Genomic DNA, 21,779 nt, shown 5'->3' on the forward strand with positions numbered 1-21,779 from the left:
TTAAAATGAGACCATTTAGGAAGGGCTCTAATCTAATTTAAATAGTAGGATAATTTTGTAATCTCACAGTAAGAAAAGTCTTACTTCTTTACTATCTATGACACAAACCCAGAAGGGTAGAACAATCACTAAGAAAAGGAACAAGAATCTAAGGGAAGAAAGGTCAAAAGTCATCAACAGACCTTTCATAGAAAATAAAATACAAATGGTTCTTAAACACAGGGAATGATGCCTAAACCCATATTATACTAAAAAATTCCAAATTAAAATGATAAATACCATTTTCTAGCTTTTAATTTGGTCAAGATCTATACAGTAGGTTGATAAAGAAACAAAATAGGCACTTTATGCACTGTTAGTGGAAATGTAAAATGGTGCCATTTGGAAATATTTGCTAAAATTAAAGAGGCACATATCCTTTGATCTAGCAATAATATTTACAGAAATTTATCTTATAACTCTTCCTCACATGTGTAGAAAATTATGTATACACTGCAGTATTACCTGAAGTAACAAAAGAGAAGGAGCATCCTAATCCATCCAAAGGGACTGATTGAATATAACGGTATCTCTAAATTAGAAGTCAGGAAAACATGTAGCAACTATTATATACTACTATACTGTTACTGAATGAGCTCCAAGATACTTTCTAAAACAGAAAAGTATGATACAAAAGAGTATTGTTGACACCATTTTGTAAAAAAAAAAAGAAGAAAAGAAAAATATAATGGCAGGAAATCCATGTACGGGGGTGCCAAAAAAAATGTATACACATGACTTATATTCATCTTTGTTATTGGTATATATTGAGTATTACAATTTTAATACAGTTTTTTCCTTTCTTAAATGTGTATACATTTTTTGGCACCCTCTGTATATAAGTATGTCACTTTATACACACACGCAGGCACGCACAAGGTCTGACAATTAAGTTCGCCAACTTGTTGCAATGACCTTTTTTTGGTATGAGAGGGATTATTCATTACAAATTTGTACCACTGGACAAACAGTTAACCAAGTTTACTATTTGCAAGTGCTGAAAAGGCTGCGTGAAAAAGTTATACGATCTGAACTTGCACCAACAATTCCTGGCTCTTGCATCACAACAATGCACCAGCTCACATGGCACTGTCTGTGAGGGAGTTTTTAGCCAGTAAACAAATAACTACATTGGAACACCCTCTCTACTCACCTGATCTAGCTCCCAGTGACTTCTTTCTTTACCCAAAGATAAAGGAAAATATTGAAAGGAAGACATTTTGATGATATTCAGGACATCAGGGTAATACGAAAACAACTCTAATGGCCATTCCGGAAAAAGAGTTCCAGAATTGCTTTGAAGGGTGGACTAGGTGCTAGTGTCGGTGCATAGCTTCCCAAGGGGAGTACTTCAAAGGTAATCATAGTGATATTCAGCAATGAGGTGTGTAGCATGTTTTTTAGGTTGAGTTCATGAACTTAATTGTCTGACCTCACTATATATACAGTTAGATTTTACACACACACACACACACACACACACACACACACACATCTCTGGAAGGTGTGAGAAACTATTATCTGTGGCTACTTCAACAAATGGGAATTGAGCAGCTGGAGATCAAGTATGGGAAGAAGACTCACTTTCCAATGTATATCCTTTGATACTTTTTGAATTCTATATCATATGTATTAAATACTAAAAAAAAAAAATTTAGTAGTTTTAGAATTAAATGGGGGGAAACCCATTAAAGGTATGGAAATCTAGAGGAATTACAATGCTATAGGGACTACATAATGATTCTAAGAGTTTAACTTTGTTTGCTTATTTAAAGAAAAGAAATAGGCCAAGAGCCAGAGATAATGAGCCCATTAATGTTTCTAAAGGTAGTTCCAAAGATCACTATGCTCTAGTTTTCTGGGGTTCACTGTAAAAAACTCAACGTAGTTTGAATACACATTTTTGTTGAAGTACAATAAACTACAATATAAACTGCTGTTGTGTACTGATAAAGAAAATGAAACTAGGACACTGGAAAAAACCAAATACTGGCAAAATTATTGGGTTTTACCATAAGTTTTCAGACAGGACTTCCGATAATTTTAAGCAGGAATAAAACAGCTGAAAGAACATACGGAGTTACAATATCAAGATCCTAGACAGGAACAGCACTGTTAGGACAAGGACTCATTCATTCCATATCAAAGTTCTACTGAGTGCCCCCATGCCCTAAGTGGTAAAGGAGACAGTTCAAAATCTAGCACCAGGAGACACACAATAAGCAAATGAACAAATGAAAAGTGATAAACTTTAATATGTCTGATAATGAAAAACAAAGTAGGAAAGAAGAATAAAGGGGTAGTTTCCAACTTCAGATATGGGATCCAGGGAAGTCCTCTTTAGAAAGTGACAGATGAGTAAATTCCCAGAGACAAGAAAACAGCTCACTATGCAGACAAGGAGAGAGTGTGGACAGAGCATCCAGCACAGAAAGCAGCAAGGACCCAGGCCCCAAGGAGAGAGTAGCTACGAATGGCATGGAATTTGAGGACCAGGGTGCAGTCCAGAGTGTCCAAAATGGAACTGGGAAATGTGAGACGAATAGGAGATGAGGTTCCAGAACTCAGAAGGCAATTGACTCTACATGAGATGAGCAGCTAATGGGGAATGTGTAGCCAAGAAGCAGTATGATGACTGATGACTTACATATTTTGTCAGTCTCTCTCTCTCTCTCTCTCTCTCTCTCTCTCTCTCTCTCTCTCTCTCTCTCTCTAGTGCACATGCGCGTGTATGCACACACACACATTGCTCCTCTAGTAATCTTGAGAACAGACAGAAGGAGAACACGGAAAGAAGCAGTGGGATGATTTAAGAAGCTATTGCAATAATTCAAAAGACAGACAGCGATTACATGGAAAGATCATGACACTAGAGGAGGCAAGAAATGCTGGACTATGTGGATTTGGAAGTGGAACTGTCAGGAGGTTACCATGGGTAGAAGGCAGATTATGAATAAAAGAGGAGTTGAGGATATCTGGAGAAACTGCAAGAAAGTTGTTTCCATTTCCTGAAATGGGGAAAGGGAGAAAGGTCAGAAGCTTGATCCTGCCATGCCGTCAGCATCCAGGTAGAGCCATGGGGTGGCAATAAGGCACCTGGCTCTGGTGATGCGGCAGAGATGTGGGCTGCAGATAACAGTTTGGGAGTCATCAGTATGTAGTGGGTATTTAGAGCTACAAGACGAAATGAAATAAAAAAGGAGGTGAGGTAGATAGAGTAGACTCTAGTTTAGGACTGAGCCCGGAAGCAGTTCAGTACTGAGAAACCAGGAAAGGTGATGAGGAAGAGTGCAGGAGAGACAGGAAATCAAACCAGGATCGAGCACTGCAAAGGGAAACATGACTCTTGCACAAATAAGTACTGAAGAAGCAATATGGAGATAACTGCTGACACTGGGAAGTGATACGTAGGGAAGTGTGGACCAAAAGCCTGAATGAAATGGGCACAGGAAAGAATAGAGGGGACAATTTGGACACAGTAGTTCAACAACCCTTCAGGGTATCTTGTTGTAAAGAAGAAAAATGAACTAATAGGAAGAGGACATACGGTCAAGATGAATTAAAAAACTTTTTTTAACATGATAGAAAAATAATGCATGAATGTAGGATAATGGGAAATTTGGGGAAAAAAATTAATGCTGTTGTATTCTTGAGTAAGCTACACAGAATACAGCATTATTCACAATATCTTCAAACTGAAGACACCTAATTATCAATAGAACAACAGATGAATTAATTGCATAAATGAATACAATGAGATACTATATAGCAATGAAAATGAACAAACTGCTACCATGTTTCCTGGAAAATAAGACCTAACCAGACAATCAGCTCTAATGCGTCTTTTGGAGCAAAAATTAACGTAAGATCCGGTCTTATTCTACTATAATATAAGACTGGGTATAATATAAAATAAAATAAAATACATATAATATAATATAATACAATACAATATAATATAATATAATGTAATAATACCCAGTCTTATATTAATTTTTGCTCCAAAAGACGCATTAGAGCTGATTGTCCAGCTAGGTCTTAATTTCATGGGAAACAGGGTAAATGCAAGAAAACTGATGAATCTCACAAGCATAATATTAAGTGAAAGTAGTCAGGCGAAAGAGAATGAGTACTGTATGATGACTATATGATTCTATTTGTATAAAATTCTCAAACATTTGAAGGAGTCTACAGTATCAGAAGTCAGGATCACGGTCACCTGGGGTAGGAGGGAGAGGGAGGAAATAAGAGGGGCATAGGGTGGTCCCAGGTACAAACTGCATTCTATTTCTTGGACTGGATAGGAATTACTTACTCACTTTGTAAATATTCATTGAAATGTATATTTATGCTCTGTGAATGATCCTATGTCTTATAATGTTCAATAAAAATGTGTTAAAAATTAAATAAAATACATGAAATTAAATTAAAAATAAAATAAAGTAAGTTATCCTCTGATATCCTCAGCCTGTCAATGGAAGATGTAAGTAGAGACTCATGATCACTTGCTACAGACACAATAAGAAGATCCCTCCTCTGGGAGGGAAGTTTAACTTAAAGAATTATAAGTCAACCTCAAACCTAAGAACTTAACAGATGAAAGAAACTTTTAAAACCTGCCAATAAAGTCAATAGTTAGCTTTTAAAACAAGGCCACTGAAACTTTCCCTCAAAAGTAAGAAGATTTTCTTCTTTTTGTGGTAAAAATTAGTATCCTATGCAGAAGAGAGCAAACATGGCATCCCCAAAATAATTTTTATAATCCATTAATTATCATTTATGGTCCTTAAGATCAAATCTTACAAACAAGCCATCAGAGGCAAATCAGTGCTTCTGTTACATAAAATCTATGTTAAATCCTGGCTTCCTTCCTTAGCATTTCTCTATAATAAAATGCAAAAAATGTTTGTGATAAAAATGTCTTTTGAGACAAACTCACTGTTGGTCACTTTTAGAATCAGTGTTTTGTACTCACCAGGGAGGGTAGATATGGATGACGTCTTGAGGTTGTCCCCTGAGGTAGTGTGCAGTTTCCTTGGTGAAGAGAACCTTTAGGCCAGTCCCAGGGCCCTCACTTGGAGAAGGGCTGTCAGCCTGCAGTCCCGCTAACTGCTCACACATGGCAATCTGGATGGTGCATTCTTCATGCACCTCTAAAATTTTCACAATTAATATACCAGATCTTCTACCTAGAAGGTAAAAAAAGAACAAAAGAAAAAAGACAGTCTAAAAGACATATGGTTCAAAGTGCCATGAACAAAAGAATCACGTTCAGATAGCTTTCCTCACCTGGAGAAAATGGTCAGTACACTTTGCAGAGTAAATACAGATTATAACATGCTCCCTGTAACATCTTTTTTTAAAAACCCAAAATAGGCTGCATGTTACATTTAATATATTTTAAGCAGTATAAAATATAATCTTCTATCATAAAGAAATAGTCTTGCGCATATGGAAAACTCAGACCTATCATTTCATATAACATGTTTTTACTCCCAAACTTGAAAATTTTGGTAACTACAACAAAGGGAGTATAGCCACCTGTTGATCCTTCTTCTTTCTTATATGCCCCTTTTACCTCATTACCTGTTTTGATTCTCTACTTTGAAATGATGCAGTATGACTGTTTGGCTGCAACTGTTCTAATGATCATAAAGTTTAAAAATTGAGGATTTATGTGGAATGCTGGATGTTAGGACTCTAGATTTAAGTGGGTAGAATTCAATCTGGAAGTACTAGCTCTCTTATCCAATTGGCCAAGTTACATAGCACTTGAACACCTCAGTTTTCTCATGTATAAAATTGGGATTCATGTCACCTGGTTGAATTAACATTTTTAAGAATTAAATGAGATAAATGAAGTTGACAGTGAGCATAGCCTATAACCCAGAAATACTAGATAAGTACCCAGAAATTCTTGCCACATGCACCAGGAGACCTAAACAAGGAAACCTATCTCAGTATTGTTTGTAAGAGCAGAAAACTGGACCCAGCACAAATCAGTTAGGAGGGTGGATGAACCGTGGTGTATTCATACAACTGAACACTACACAGAAGTTGTTAACATGAGTGAACCAGGTCTGTATGTATCAGTATGGAGAAATCTCCAAAAAAAAAGAGGGGATACACAATATATAGAGAGTATGATACTTATAGTGTTATTTTTAAAACACAGTAATCCATAAAATATTGTTATAAATACATACATAATAAAAGTATATACTGGGGGTGCAAAAACACATGTATACACATTTTAAGTGATGTTAACACTTTGGCCAACGTTGCTCAAGCAGTAGTTCGCCATAATCAGGAGTATCTGGACACTGATGGTAACCACTTTGAGCACCTCTTGTAATTGCAGAAATCAAACATGACTTGGATTCATCTTTTGTTATCAGTATATATTAAGAGTTTTCCTTTCTTAAAATGTGTATACATTTTTTTGGTACTCTCTGTATATACTAGCAGGATATATAGAAAACTCACAACAGCTGTATCTAAGGAGAGAGAAAGGAGTGTGACTCGGGAAGGGAACTCAAGGTGATTTTCAACTTATCTGTCATATTTTTTTCTGTTATATAAAGTATGTGAATTAAAATAGACAAAAGATTAAAATGTGTTATTAATTCTAGGCGGTGAGTTCACTTATATTTTTCTATTACTGATTTTTAATTTAAAATTGAATTAAATATGATTACAAATGCTGTGTCTAGCATAGCGCTTTGCAATAATAGACAACTAATATGAGTTTCTTTACCACTTTAGCGAACTGGTTAAATAGTGAATAATGAAAATTAATATTTAAATAGTGTCAAGGTTTTAGTTATACAGTTTAATTTTGTTTCCATTTCTTTCTTCCTTTCATTCTCTTCTGTCATTTTCCACTCAATTTTTCCATCCTAATTTTCTATCCCTTCCTTTCTCTAAGTGCCAATAGCATGTATACACATATTAATAAGAAAGGCTACAACACCTCCCCAGAGCACTATCTTGAACAACGGTATGTATCTATCTTTCCTAAGGTATGTATCTATCTTTCTACATTTCTTAAGGCAAGGAAGGAAACAGAATGGGGGAAGGATATGAACAAGCACGATGTTAAGCTACTCACTATAGGGGAAGGAGATGGGGGAGTAAAAGCAAATATTAAAGAAAGGCACTGACTAGAAAGTGAACACTGAATCTGCTCTGCCACAACAGGTATTTGTTTAATAAAAAGTAGCTCATATTCAACTGATAAATAGAAAAAGAAGTCAGGACAACATGGAGGTCACTTTGGTGCACACACCATTTATCCTGGGCAAGGCAGCCAGAGCAGTGGTGGAAAATTAGAGTCTTCAGCAACAAAGGGAAAAGCCCTACATTTAGGGGCTGCACTAGCCACGGGAGCATTTTTGGACATATTTTAAGAATTTTTAAAACTTGTACCTGTACTCAGGGCTCACTCTCAACAATGTGTGGCAGGCTTGCCACCTCACCCATCAACCACTGACAGCAGCTACTCCAGAGCCACCTGTGCTCACTAGCACCCGCTGTCTTGCTCAAGGTCAAGTGGGCCAGCTGAGCATATGCTCTTGGTTCTGTGTGGCTGTAATACTTGCTGTGGCATCCTTTGGCCATGCTCAGCTGCGTGCCCAAGTAGCACAAGTTCTCTCGTCAGATACTAATTATTGCCTTGTGCAGCTCTGATTAAACATGTTTTCAGTGGTCTGCCCCAATCCTACAATTCCCATAGGCCCTGACAGATTTTATAAAGAAACACATATCGAATATTACAGCAGAAAAACCTGTATTACTAAGATGAATCATTGTGCTAGTGACCACAGTTTCTCTGAAGATTTTTATGATAAATCCTGACAATATTCCAATAACTATGAATTATGCTCAAGATTTACAGCACCAAATAACTTTTAGAATAAACCCTGTTTATGATATTGACTATAACTACAGCCCTGGTATACTGCAGCATGCTTAGTGACTAAACAGGTTGGGAAGGAATGTTGAGTGGCACTATCTTGACTTCCCCACAGCGGTGGGAACAACACTATGCCTCTCTGCGAAGTACTTTAAAATGTCCCCTAAAGAACCTCTAACACAGCTTTAGGGAGAAACCAGTGGCCTGCCTTCCTTGAAAAAAATAAAGCAGTGTAATTTCCCATTTGAGGAAGAAAAAAGCATGGGCAACCTAAGACAAATTAGTATTTGAGGTAAGCTTTCAATCTGAACACAAGAAATACTGGTTTTACAAATGAAGAAGACTATTTTGCAATTAGATGCATGGTACGTATAAGGCCATTTATATACCAGCGGGGCAACATTTTCCATTAATGCTGTAAGACAGCCAAAATATCACCTCATCCAGGAAGTGTTTCCAGAACCAGCTAGAAGCAACTATTCCTTCCCTTTGAAATCCTCAAATACCTTATCTATACTTATGTTTCTTATAACAGTATCCTCATTTTTAAATAGAGATAGTATTAGCCATCCTCAAGAACACTGCAAATATCAAGAGAAAGAGAACATAGAAAGCTCATAGTGCAGGGCCTGGTCCATCACACATATAATAAATGGCACTGTCATCATACCATGGTCACTGTTATTATTAACTTTTCAAGGCATTTGCAAGTCTATTGTCATACTTGATCCACAATAACCCTATGAAATAGGTAAGAAGATATTAACCTCCCTTTTTGACAGGTAAGAAAACTGAAACAGTTAGTTGCTCCAAGACATTTTTAAGGTCTGAAAGGATTACTGGAAGGTCTAATCCTAGAAACTGAGTATCCTTTCAGTCGAGAACCAAAACGTTTTTGGGTAAATGCCAGTTAAAGATAGGAAATTGTGAATGATGCTTTTTCCCCTATTTTATTATGCTAAAATATAGGATTTGTTTAAAATGTAAAGAAAGCACATCAGGTTGAAAAATTAACTCCAGTGAGGATCTTGCTGTGGCTAGCTGGACATGATGAGGATTTCAACACTGGTTACTACACTGAAAAAAAAAAAAAGGGTAACTTGTCATAGTACTAAACACTAAAGAGAAAGTGCCACAAAGATCAAATGGCGATCACAAATATCAAAATATAACGCTAAAAACTTTAAATGATTAAGACACAGGAATAGAAATATTCATACAGAAAAAATACCACAAGATCTAGTAATTTCTATCCATACATCTACCTAGCACATGAAACAGTTCTCAGTTAAAAAATGGAAAATATTTAACTTAAAGGCTAACATTTACTGAATGAATGTATAAATGAGTGATTTATTTTATCAGCTAACTGCTCTTTAAAAAGTCTTTGGTTTTAAATGACCAAGAGGCCACAAAAGAATTGAGTAAATAATATAAGAATAAACCATATTTGTGACTACTGGGTTAAATGACTTATTTAAAATATACAAGTATCTAAAGTCCATTTATATGCATGTCACCTCAAATCCTCCTCAATGGGTTATATTGATGAATTAATATATATTATGAGGCTTTCATGAATACTTACACAAGAAACACAAGAAACTAACAAAAACTATACAAGGAAGTACCAAATGAAGCAGTGATAGTATGTGGGGAAAGATACTGAAATCATCCTTCTATAGAGGAGAGAAACATCTGTAGGTTTTTCTAACAGAAAACTTTTCATAGTGTTATTATTGCACTAACTTTAAGTTGCTCAGTTTAATTATCAAAACATTGTCCACATAGTAATTTGTATTTCCTCCCTATATTACTACTCTGTCTCTCTTTATCTTCACAGATATCCTAACAAGCTAATCCATTGTCTTGCTTTAAAATGTATGTCTACTATCTCTGAAACTGGTACTATTTTCTCTCATTCAGGACGAATCATCAATAAGTACCCACCATTCCTTTTTTCCTCAGTCCTCACCTATTATGTACATGCAAGCAGAGAGGCACAGACACATGCATACAGATGGGGAGAAAGGTGGCTAGACAGCACAGAAAGGGTCAAGGATAGACATCAGGTGATTTTTAAGTTCATCCGTTTCACATGCAAATAGGATTTTACTCCTTTTAAAAATGTATTTTATAGATTTTACTCCCAAAATAATAATACACACATCCAATACCAAATGGTCTAATTTGGGGTGCTTCTGTTAGTTACTTGTGAAATTTTAAATAATATCTTTAACCAACTCTATGTTCTATTCTACTAATTTCTGATAGTTATCTAGGGACTCCTAACTTTGTAAAATGAAAAAGAGCTTATGCAGCTGTCTACATTCTCCTCTCACATATGCAACACAATTTTAATTCCACATAATTTCTCTTTCACTGTCAAGGTTAACATTCACAGTATGTCCTATAACTTACGTCACATCTCTGTTCTGGCCATAGTCTGACTTTAAGAGTTAAAAATAATTAACAAGTTTATATTTGTAGTTACATAAACAGAATCCAATGCATGACTAGTCCTAGGAATACTTTTGAATGAGACTACCTAGCCTCAAGGCCAAATGATTTGACTGTAATAATTCTTATTTATGCTCAACTGGGCCATCCAAATGCCAAAATAAAATAGGATTGTACTCTGGTGGCTTCAACATTCCCATTAGAAGTCTTAGCTTGCCCCAAAAGTTCATTCCATCTTTTTATAGAAGAGTCCAGTCCAGTTCCGGTTAGGACTAAATGCAGTCTGCCTGAATTCTCTGCCTGGGTGGCAGAGAATAGGAGATCAGATCGGAACAGTCAAGCAGGGGGAAATCAGGTCTTATAACTGTGTAGTTGGGGTTTCCTCTGAGTGTGATGAGAAGCCAATGGAGAAGGTATATGACTTGCTTTGTTCAGAACAGACTGAAAACACAGGAAAGAAGTAGGGAGACCAGGTAGAAAACTATTATAGCCATCCAGAACAGATAATGGTAGCTTGGACCTGGGAAGTGGACATACAGGTGGTGAGAAATGATGGAAACTAGATATACTTTGCAGATAGAGCCAGTAGTAATTGTTGATGGACTGGAAGTAGAACATGACAGAAAGTAGTCAAGAATGACTCCAATATTTTTGACCTGCCCAAGCAGAATCCAGTTAATATTTACTCAGACAGGGAAGATTTCTAGATGAGGTTTCTCTCTCTCTGCCCCGCCCCCCCGCCCAGGGTGTGTGTGTGTGTGTGTGTGTGTGTGTGTGTGTGTGTGTGTGTGTGTGTGTGGAGTGGGGCCGGTGGCGGGGAAAAATACTGTATCAAAATATCAGTTTTAGTTATATTAAGATGCCTCGTAGTTATTGTAATAGCCTGGCCCTAACATATCTCCCTAGTCTAATACCTCACCATTTTGATTTACTGTTCATAAGACCCACCAGAGTTCTCTTCTTAAGTGTAAATTTAATGATAGCCACCCTGTACCTGAACCCTTCAATGGCCATCCACTGTATAAAATCGAAACTACTCTGCACGGTATAGAAATGCCTTTGTTACCTATTACTCCTTAGTGTTCTAGCCTCAAATTCCATAGCTCTACTCAAGTATCTTTAAATTATTTCTAACATGAGGTGAAAAATAGACCATGCTTTAAGAAAGAGTTTCATCACCATCACCCTGGTGAACTCTCTGAACACAATTCTCCTCTTCCAACTAAAATAATTACTCTCCTTTACGAGGTGTGATAAAAAAAACTACGGTAAATGTTTAAATACAAAAAAAGTTTATTACAGTGAAAGACACATTGCCATTAAAACCATTCAAAATACAATGACGTCATAGGAATGTCGGAAGCGGGGCGCACTTTCTGAGTTCTCCTCCGGATCTTATTACAAACGGGACTTATAACCCATAAAAGAATTCTTTGCTCATCACACAGAACAGCTAAGAGACTCATGGAAGGATTACTTGAAGGTGTGCTAATTGGGCGAGCAGGGGAAGGAAGGACAGGAGCAGAGTGAAAACGCGCGGGCCCTTGGCGGAGTCCCGGCCAGTGGTGGCGGCGGCGGCGGCGAAAACCACCGTGGCACCCGCAGTTCCAAACATGCAGGGGATCCCAGGGCGAAACAGAGAACACAAAATCTAGGAGGTGGGCTCTTTCCCTGCGTCCCACAGCTGATCTCTCCTGCCGGGAGGGCGGCTAGTGGGCCCTAGGGCGGACAAGGAACACAGACTCCCTACCTGGGCCCCTCCCCCGCTCTGCCATTCCTACCCCCCGCCCTTCTAGAGATTTAAACTGGCCCCTGAACTGAGGAGTAGTGTCAGATTACAGAGGAGACGTAGTAGTGCTCTGGCTCTGGGAAGACTGACAGGCAGCTCTGACCCAGGGAAGAGGCTGGGAAGAGTGTGATTTCGGCTGGGCTAGGAGAGAAGAGACTCCTCCACCCCCAGCCACCACCTTTTCTGGCCTGAGGGGAGAGGGTGACGTGGCTGGGTTGGGAGAGAGATGACCTCTCCATCACCAGCCCCCACCCTTTCTGGCCTGCCTAGGGCGGGGCAAGTGCAACTGCGGAGGCACTCCCAGGGATCAGCAGTAAGCGGCATACGCAGCTCTGGGCTTTCAGCAGCTCAGAAATCTCCCGCCCGCACCGCCTCCATACACACACATACTGAAGAAGTGCCCTAAGACTCAGGAGTACTGGACACGGGGCTGGTGGGGCTACTCTCGGTGTGCATATGTGCAGGCAAGGGCAGAAACTGCACTGACTTTGTAAAATCTATCATCCAGACCCCTCAAGCCCACGCCTTTAAATCTACAGCCCCAAAGTCACTCTGGGCACCAAGTGACTGGCTCTGCCTGCGCAATAAGCAGGGGTTTCTTTGGTACAACAGAGGACAACCTGGACATTACTTGGTGGACTTACGACAAGACTGGCGCTGCTTTTTGTTTTACTTTGTTTTGTTTTGTTGTGTTTTGTCTTTATATCTTTGATATCTTTACCTGTGTCGAGTGGGGATTATCGGGTGTTTTTACATGTGAATCTATTTGATTTTTTTTTCTTTGTTGTTGTTGTTGTTGTGCTTGGTGATTTGCTTTGTTCTCAAATTGCCCTACCAGGGCCCAACGTAAGAGGCACAAGATTCAACATATCCAGAGGCCAACTCCAGACCAAACCAGAGTACCACCGGGTTTGACCTACAAGTCACACATGCAGAGGGAATTCTCTGAAGGCACAAGAGCCCATAGGGGCCAAACCACATTTAAGTGGTCAACCCTCATGCAGCAGAACGCCCTGCGGTGGGCAGAGCCAAGTCTCACAAACGAGTCAGCCTAGGAGTTAACCCCACCTACTCATAAGCAAAAAGCAATTAAAGATCTTCTTGAACAGGACAATATACACAACACAAGAGTCACCTTTGGAGCACACGCAGAGGAGAAGAACGAAGTAGTGCAAGTCAAATATAAAGGACACATACTACATAAGATAACCTAGCAAGAACTAAGAACTCTAGGAGATCTACCTAATACATCAAAGCAAACACTGAGAGTCAGTCAGAATGGGGAAACAAAGATACACGTCCCAAATAAAAGAACAGAAGAAACCTCCACAACTGGAACCAAATAAAGCAGAGGTAACCAACCTTTCAGAGACAGAGTTCAGAACACTGGTGATAAGAATGTTTAAGGAGCTTAGAGAAGACATAAAGAAGGATGCAGAAATCATAACAAACAACCAGTTAGAACTAAAGAACACAATTACCGAAATTAAGAACTCACTTGAAGGAATTACCAGCAGGTTAGATGAAGCAGAGGATCGAATCAGTGACTTAGAAGACAAGGTAGCAGAGATCACTCAAACGGAACAACAGAAAGAGAAAAGAATAAAAAACAATGAGGATGGCTTAAGAGACGTCTGGGATAACATCAAGCACAACAACATGCACATCATAGGAATACCAGAAGGTGAAGAGAGTAAGCAAGAGATTGAGAATATGTTTGAAGTAATAATGTCCGAAAACTTCCCCAACCTGATGAAGGAAACCAACATACAAGCCCAGGAAGTGCAGTGAGTTCCAACCATGATAAACCCAAACAGGTCCACACCAAGACACATTATAGTTAAAATGGCAAAGCTTAAAGACAAAGAGAGAATCCTAAAAGCAGCAAGAAAAAGACAGAGGGTTACACACAAGGGAACTCCTATAAGACTATCAAATGACTTTTCTACAGAAACATTGAAGGCCAGGAGGGAGTGGCAGGAGATACTCAAAGTGATGGAAAACAAAGGCCTACAACCTAGATTGCTTTATCCAGCAAGGCTATCATTTAAAGTTGATGGAGAGATAAAGAGCTTTCCAGAAAAGAATAAGCTAAAGGAATTTATTACCACCAAGCCAGCATTGCAAGAAATACTAAATGCGCTTCTGTAAATAGAAGAAAGATTAAAACAATCTAACTACAAATTTAAAAATGGCAATAACTATGTACCTATCAATAATCACTTTAAATGTAAACGGATTAAATGCTCCAATCAAGAGACACAGGGTGGCTGAGTGGATAAGAAAGCAAGACCCTTGTATATGCTGTATACAAGAGACTCAACTCAGAACAAAAGACACACACAGGCTGAAAATGAAGGGTTGGAGTAAGATATTTCATGCAAATGGCAATGAGAAAAAACTGGAGTTGCAATACTTATATCTGACAAAATAGACTTTAAAATGAAGAACGTATTAAAAGATAAAGATGGGCACTATAGAATAATAAAGGGATTGATCCGACAAGAGGACATAACCCTAGTAAACATCTATGCACCCAACATACGAGCACCTAAATATATAAAACAGGTACTGACTGACATAAAGACAGAGATCAACAGTAACACTATCATACTAGGGGACTTCAACACACCCTTGACAAGAAGGGACAGGTCTTCCAGACAGAAAATCAATATGGAAACAACAGCCTTAAATGATACATTGGACCACTTGGATTTAATCGATATTTTCAGAGCATTTCACCCCAATGCTGCAAAATACACGTTTTTCTCAAGCGCACATGGAACATTTTCCAAGATAGACCATATGTTAGGCCACAAAACAAGTCTTGATAAATTTAAGAAAACAGAAATCATACCAGTTGTCTTCTCTGATCACAGTGCTATGAAATTAGAAATGAACTACAGGAAAAAAACTGGAAGACACATAAATTCATGGAGGCTGAATAACTTATTACTAAATAATGAATGGGTCAAGCAGGAGATCAAGGAAGAAATCAAAAGATAGCTCGAAACAAACGAAAATGAAAACCCAAAATCTATGGGATGCTGATAAAGCAGTCCTAAGAGGGAAATTCATAGCATTGCAGGCCTACCTCAAGAAACAAGAAACATCACTAATCAACAGTTTATTTTCACACTTAAGGGATCTGGAAAAAGAACAGCAAAATAAGCCCAAAGGGAGGACAAGGAAGGAGATAATAAAGATCAGAGCAGAAATAAATGAAATAGAAACCAGAAAAACAATACAAAAGATCAATAAATCCAAGAGTTCGTTCTTAGAGAAGATAAACAAAATTGACAAACCTTTAGCCAGACTCATTAAAAAAAAGAGAGAGAGGATCCAAATTAATAAAATCAGAAATGAAAGGAGAAGTGACAACAGACACCACAGAAATACAGAAAATCTTAAGAAATTACTATGAGCAACTATATGCCAACAAATTTGACAATCTGGAAGAAATGGACAATTTTCTAGAGGCGTACAACCTTCTAAGACTAACTCAAGAAACAGAAAACCTGAATAGACTGATTACCACCAGAGAAATTGAATCAATAATCAACTATCTCCCAAGAAACAAAAGCCCTGGACCACATGGCTTTACAGGTGAATTTTACAAAACGTTCAAAAAAGAATTATCACCTATTCTCCTCAAGCTCTTCCAAAAAATCCAGAAGGAGGGAAGACTCTCAAACACTTCTTACGAAGCCACTATCACCCTGATCCCAAATCAGACAAAGACACCACAAAAAAAGAAAACTACAGGCCGATATCCCTAATGAACATAGATGCAAAAATCCTCAACAAAATATTAGCGAACAGAATTCAGCAATACATTAAAAAAATCATACACCAAGATCAAGTGAGATTCATCCCTGGAATGCAAGGGTGGTTCAATATCTGCAAATCAATTAATGTGATACACCACATTAACAAACTGAAAAATAAAAATCATGTGATAATAAAAATAGATGCAGAAAAAGCATTTTATAAAATCCAACAGCCATTTATGATAAAAACCCTTAAGAAAGAGGGAATAGAGGAATCATATCTCAACATAATAAAGGCCATATATGACAAACCCACAGCTAACATTATACTCAATGGGGAAAAGGTAAAATTATTCCCCCTAAGATCAGGAACAAGGCAAGGTTGCCCACTTTCTCCGCTTCTATTCAACATAGTGCTGGAAGTTCTAGCCACAGCAATCAGACAAGAAAAAGAAATAAAAGGCATCCAAATTGGTAAGGAGGAAGTAAAATTATCATTATATGCAGATGATATGATACTATATATAGAGAACCCTAAAGACTCCACCAAGAAGCTATTAGAGCTGATAGATGAATTTAGTAAAGTAGCAGGATACAAAATTAATATTCAGAAATCAGTTGCATTCGTATATACCAATAATAAAACATCAGAAGGAGAAATTAAAAAAACAATCCCATTTACAATTGCTCCAAAGACTATAAAATACCTGGGAATAAATTTAACCAAAGAAGTAAAAGATCTGTACTCAGAAAATTATAAGACACTGAAGAAAGGAATGAAAGAAGATATAAATAGATGGAAACACATATCATGTTCATGGATAGGAAAAATTAATATAGTTAAAATGTCCATACTGCCTATGGCAATATACATATTTAATGCAATTCCTATCAAACTGCCAATGACGTTTTTCACAGAAATAGAACATATAATCCTAAAATTTATATGGGACCATAAAAGACCCCGGATAGCCTCAGCAGTCTTGAGAAATAAGAACAAAGTGGGAGGTATAACAATACCTGACTTCAAATTACACTACAAGGCTACAGTAATCAAAATACAGCATGGTACTGGCATAAAAACAGACACATAGATCAATGGAACAGAATAGAGAGTACAGAAATAAATCCATGCCTATATGGCCATTTAATCTACAACAATGGAAGCAAGAATGTACGGTGGGGTAAAGACAGTCTATTCAATAAATGGTGCTGGGAAACCTGGACAGACACATGGAAAAAAATGAAGCTGGACCACCTCCTTACACCATATACAAAAATAAATTCAAAATGGCTTAAAGACTTAAATGTAAGATCTGAAACCATAAAATACCTAGAAGAAAATATAGGAAGAAACTTCACAGACATTACCCGGAGTAAGATTTTTACTGATATCTCCCATGGCGCAAGGGAAGTAAGAGAAAAAATAAACATGTGGGATTATATCAAACTAAAAAGGTTTTTCACAGCAAAGGAAACCATCAATAAAACAAAAAGGAATCCTACTAAATGGGAAAAGATATTTGCCAATGATACATCTGATAAGGGATTAATATCACAAATCTATTAAAAACTCACTCAACTCAACTTCAAAAAAACAAACGACCCAATTAAAAAATGGGCAGAGAACTTGAAGAGACATTTTTCTAAAAAGGACATACAGATGGCAATCAGACATATGAAGAAATGCTCAACCTCACTAACCATCAGAGAAATGCAAATAAAAACCACAATGAGATACCACTTCATCCCAGTCAAAATGGCTATCATCAATAAATCAACAAACAACAAGTGCTGGCGCGGATGTGGAGAAAAGGGAACACTTGTGCACTGTTGGTGGGATTGTAGATTGGTGCAGCCACTATGGAAAACAGTATGGAGGTATCTCAAAAATCTGAAAATGGAACTACCCTATGATCCAGTAATTCCACTCCTAGGTATCTATCTGGAGAAATCCAAAACTCCAATTCAAAAATCTTTATGCACTCCTATGTTTATTGCAGCACTGTACACAATAGCCAAAACATGGAAACAACTGAAATGCCCATCAGTGGATGACTGGATTAAGAAAATGTGGTACATTTATACAATGGAGTACTACGCAGCCATAAAGAATAAAGAAATCTTACCATTTGCAACAACATGGATGGACCTAGAGAACATTATGTTAAGTGAAATAAGTCAGACAGAGAAAGATTAAGTACCATATGATCTCACTTATATGCGGAATCTAAAGAAAAGAATAAGTGAATGATCAGAAACAGTTTTGGAGACAAAGAGGAAAAACTGAGGGTTGCTAGAGGGGCGGGGGGGTGGGGTTAAGGGGGAAGGTGAGGGGATTAGAAAACAATCAGTAACCACAAGATGGCCACGGGGTTTTGAAAATTAATCTGGGGAACGTAATCAACAATGTTGTAAAGATTTTGTAGGATATGCAATAGACACGTGTCCCATTTGGGAGTCCATCTCAGGGAAGATGTAGATGCCTGATCACTGCACTGTACACCTGAAGCTGAACAATAATGAATGCCAACTATAATATTATATATATATATATATATATATGTATATATAGGTATGTATACATTTACAAGAGGCAGAGTACAGCATTGGGAGTGGAGATAGTGGAAATGGGATGTCTCGGTGCGATGTCAGAGAGATAGTGGATGGGGGGAGCGGGCTCCACAGTGTGAGGGATATAAATGATAAACGTCTAAGTAAAAACAAACAAACAAACAAACAAACAAAAAAACTCATATACACAGACAATAGTTCAGTGGTTACCAGAGGGTAAGGGGGTGGGGGGTGGGAGATGAGGGTAAGGGGGATCAAATATATGGTAATGGAAGGAGAACTGACTCTGGGTGGTGAACACACAATGTAATTTATAGATGATGTGATACAGAATTGTACACCTGAAATCTATGTAATTTTACTAACAATTGTCACCCCAATAAATTAAAAAAAAAAAAAAACACTCAAAATAGTCCCCCTCACTTCGAACATACTCACCCCATCATTCTTGCTACTTTCTGAAGCAGTTCTGGAAGTCCTTTTTCGTGAGTGTCTTAGTTATGCTGTCATGGCTGCCTCGGTGTCCTGAATCATTTTGACTTTGGGGACCAGTCAGAAGTAGCACAGTACCAGATCCAGTAAATAAAGTGGATGAAGACACACCATAATGTTTTTATTAATGTTTTTATTTGACAGAAATTGCCGTACCAGAAGCGACAGTGTGACATGGAGCCTTTCCGTTGTGATAAAAAAATACAGTGAATGCTGCTGCTGAGTGCCATACAACAGAAAGACAAGGATCTTTAAGAGAGGAAGCAGAGTGTTGAACCTTAGTAAGTGTGTGACAAGTTTCAACTTGTTCAGTGCCGTCAGTCAGGTGTGAGCTATGGTTGAGAGAAAGTGTATTTTACAGTGTGCCGTAAATTATCCTCCATCATGACAACGCTTCGTGTCACACATTGCTTCTGCTGTATGGCAATTTCTGTCAAATAAAAACATTATGGTGCGTCCTCATCCACCTTTATCACCAGATCTGGCACCGTGTGACTTCTGGATCTTCCCCAAAGTCAAAATGATTCAGGACATCGAGGCAGCCATGACAGCACAACTAAAGACACTCACGAAAGAGGACTTTCAGAACTGCTTCAGAAAGTGGCAAGAACGATGGAACAAGCGTGTTTAAAGCGAGGGGGAGTATTTTGAGGGTGATTAATAGTGTCTTTTACTGTAATAAATTTTTTAAATTTAAACATTCACCATGTTGTCTGATTACACCTTGAATATCATCACTGTACCTTTTACTTACAAAATTTTAACACGTAGAATTAATAATTTTGTCTATTAAACCATGAACTCTGCTGTACTTGGATAGGTAGCTATAAATATGTATGAGCTGAATGAACCCTAATATAAATTGATACAAAGAACTTTGGGGACTATTTTTCTAGTTTTGATTTCATTGCCAAACCAAGGTGGTTTTGACCTACCTCCCTTTGCCTCAACTGGACTTGATATGTACCCAGAGAATGCAAATTAAATGTGATTTAAGTGATGCTCCAAAAGAAAATAAATAAACAATACTTGTTCTGCAGGCGTGGCCTTACTTATAGAGGGTGAATGGGCAATTTAGAAGATCTCATTTTTTAAGAACTCCAAGTAAGGAAAAAGAATACAAAACTTCCAAAATAAAATCCAAATGATGTTTTATCTATTCACTGTATTGTACCACTGTTTTTTTTTAATTAACATACACTGAAAGGCGAATTGTATTTATTTGTATGTAATTATACTATCTTTTCTCTCAAGAGGTTACCATTATGCCTATCTTTACCAATGATTACCAAAAACCTTGCAATATTATGCTTCTGTAAGTATTCAGTAAGTTAAACTCTTATTAATTGCATTATTGCATTATTATTAATGGTAAATCAAAATTTTAATTTCTGAGTAAATGTTTTAAACGTTCATCAGATTCATTTCACAGATAATTTCACAATAAAATTCGTAAAGCTCTAACCAGAGTTCTATATTTTAATACCAAAAAGAAAATTCTGAAGAATTTACATCTTTACCCAGTAAAGAGCACAATTACTTTTTGTTTAAAATTCATGCTCTGCCATAAGATTTTATGTCATCTGGCAATGATGAACAAACACATTTCTTAACCACAACTGCTTAGTGAACTGTAAACAATTGTGCTTTCACTTCTTGATTCCATATTTTTTTCTTTCCTTTCACCCAGTTTAAAATAACCTTTGCCAAAAGCCACAATAATTCTAAGAATGAAACAGAAATCTGAAACCTAACCCTTAAAAATAAAAAAAGACTAGACAATACTGATCAGGCAACTGACATGTTCATCACAGTCCACAGCAATGAGAACAATCATAAATTAGCAGAGAACAACAATTACATTGGATCACAATGTCACAGTGCTACTACCAGACATGTCACTATGACTTGTTCTGCAGGGGTGGCCTTACTGTTCTATAGAGGGTGAATGAGAATTTAGAACATCTCATTTTTTAAGAACTCCAAGTAAGGAAAAAGAATACAAAGGAGCCAAAAAGGCAAAGTTTATATAAAACCAGACAAGAGAGGGTACTCTGGACTAAATGTTCATGTCCTCCCAAAATTCATGTGTTGAAACTCTAACCCCCAGTGTAACTGTATTTGGAGATAGGGCCTCTAAAAAAGTAATTAAGGCTGAATGAGATCATAAGGGTGGGGCCCTGATTTGATAGAATTAGTGTCTTTATAAGAGACACAGAGATTCTTCTCTATCTGCTGAGCATAGAGGAAAGGCCATGTGAGCACACAGCCAGATGGCTGCTGCCTACAAGCCAAAAGGAGAGCTTTCACTAGAAACTATAATCACAGTAGCACCCTCATCTTAGAATTCCAGCTTCTAGAAATGGGAGAAAATAAACTTGTATTGTTTAAGCCACCCAGTCTATGGTATTTTGTTATGGTAGCTTGAGCTAAGACAGATGTTGGTACCTTAAAGTGGGGTGCTATAGCAAATACATAAAAATATGGAAGCAGCTTTGAAACTGGGTAACGGGTACAGGATGCAGTTTTAAGGTGCATTCCAGAAATCTGGGCGTTAGGGTAATTCTGGTGAGGTATCAAATTGAAATGAACACGTTATTGAAAACTGGTGGAAACGCAATTGCTATGGACTGAATGTTTGTGTCCCCTCCAATTCACATGTTATCTTAATCCCTAAGGTGACAGTATATGGAGGTGGGCTTTTGGGAGGTAATTAGGTCATGAGGGTGGAACCCTTGTG

General features: G+C 37.6%; 1 protein-coding gene across 1 annotated transcript in view; it reads right to left on the reverse strand.

The window, feature by feature from the left end:
- SPIDR (scaffold protein involved in DNA repair) overlaps nt 1-21,779 on the reverse strand; it is a 539,429-nt gene that overhangs the window by 305,165 nt on the left and 212,485 nt on the right. Inside the window, exon 9 of the mRNA XM_033125816.1 lies at nt 5,015-5,228. Within this exon, the coding sequence (XP_032981707.1) occupies nt 5,015-5,228 (214 nt within the window). The remainder of the gene's footprint in view (nt 1-5,014; nt 5,229-21,779) is intronic.

The sequence above is a fragment of the Rhinolophus ferrumequinum genome, chromosome 14, assembly GCF_004115265.2.
Source record: "Rhinolophus ferrumequinum isolate MPI-CBG mRhiFer1 chromosome 14, mRhiFer1_v1.p, whole genome shotgun sequence".
Lineage (NCBI taxonomy): Eukaryota > Metazoa > Chordata > Mammalia > Chiroptera > Rhinolophidae > Rhinolophus > Rhinolophus ferrumequinum.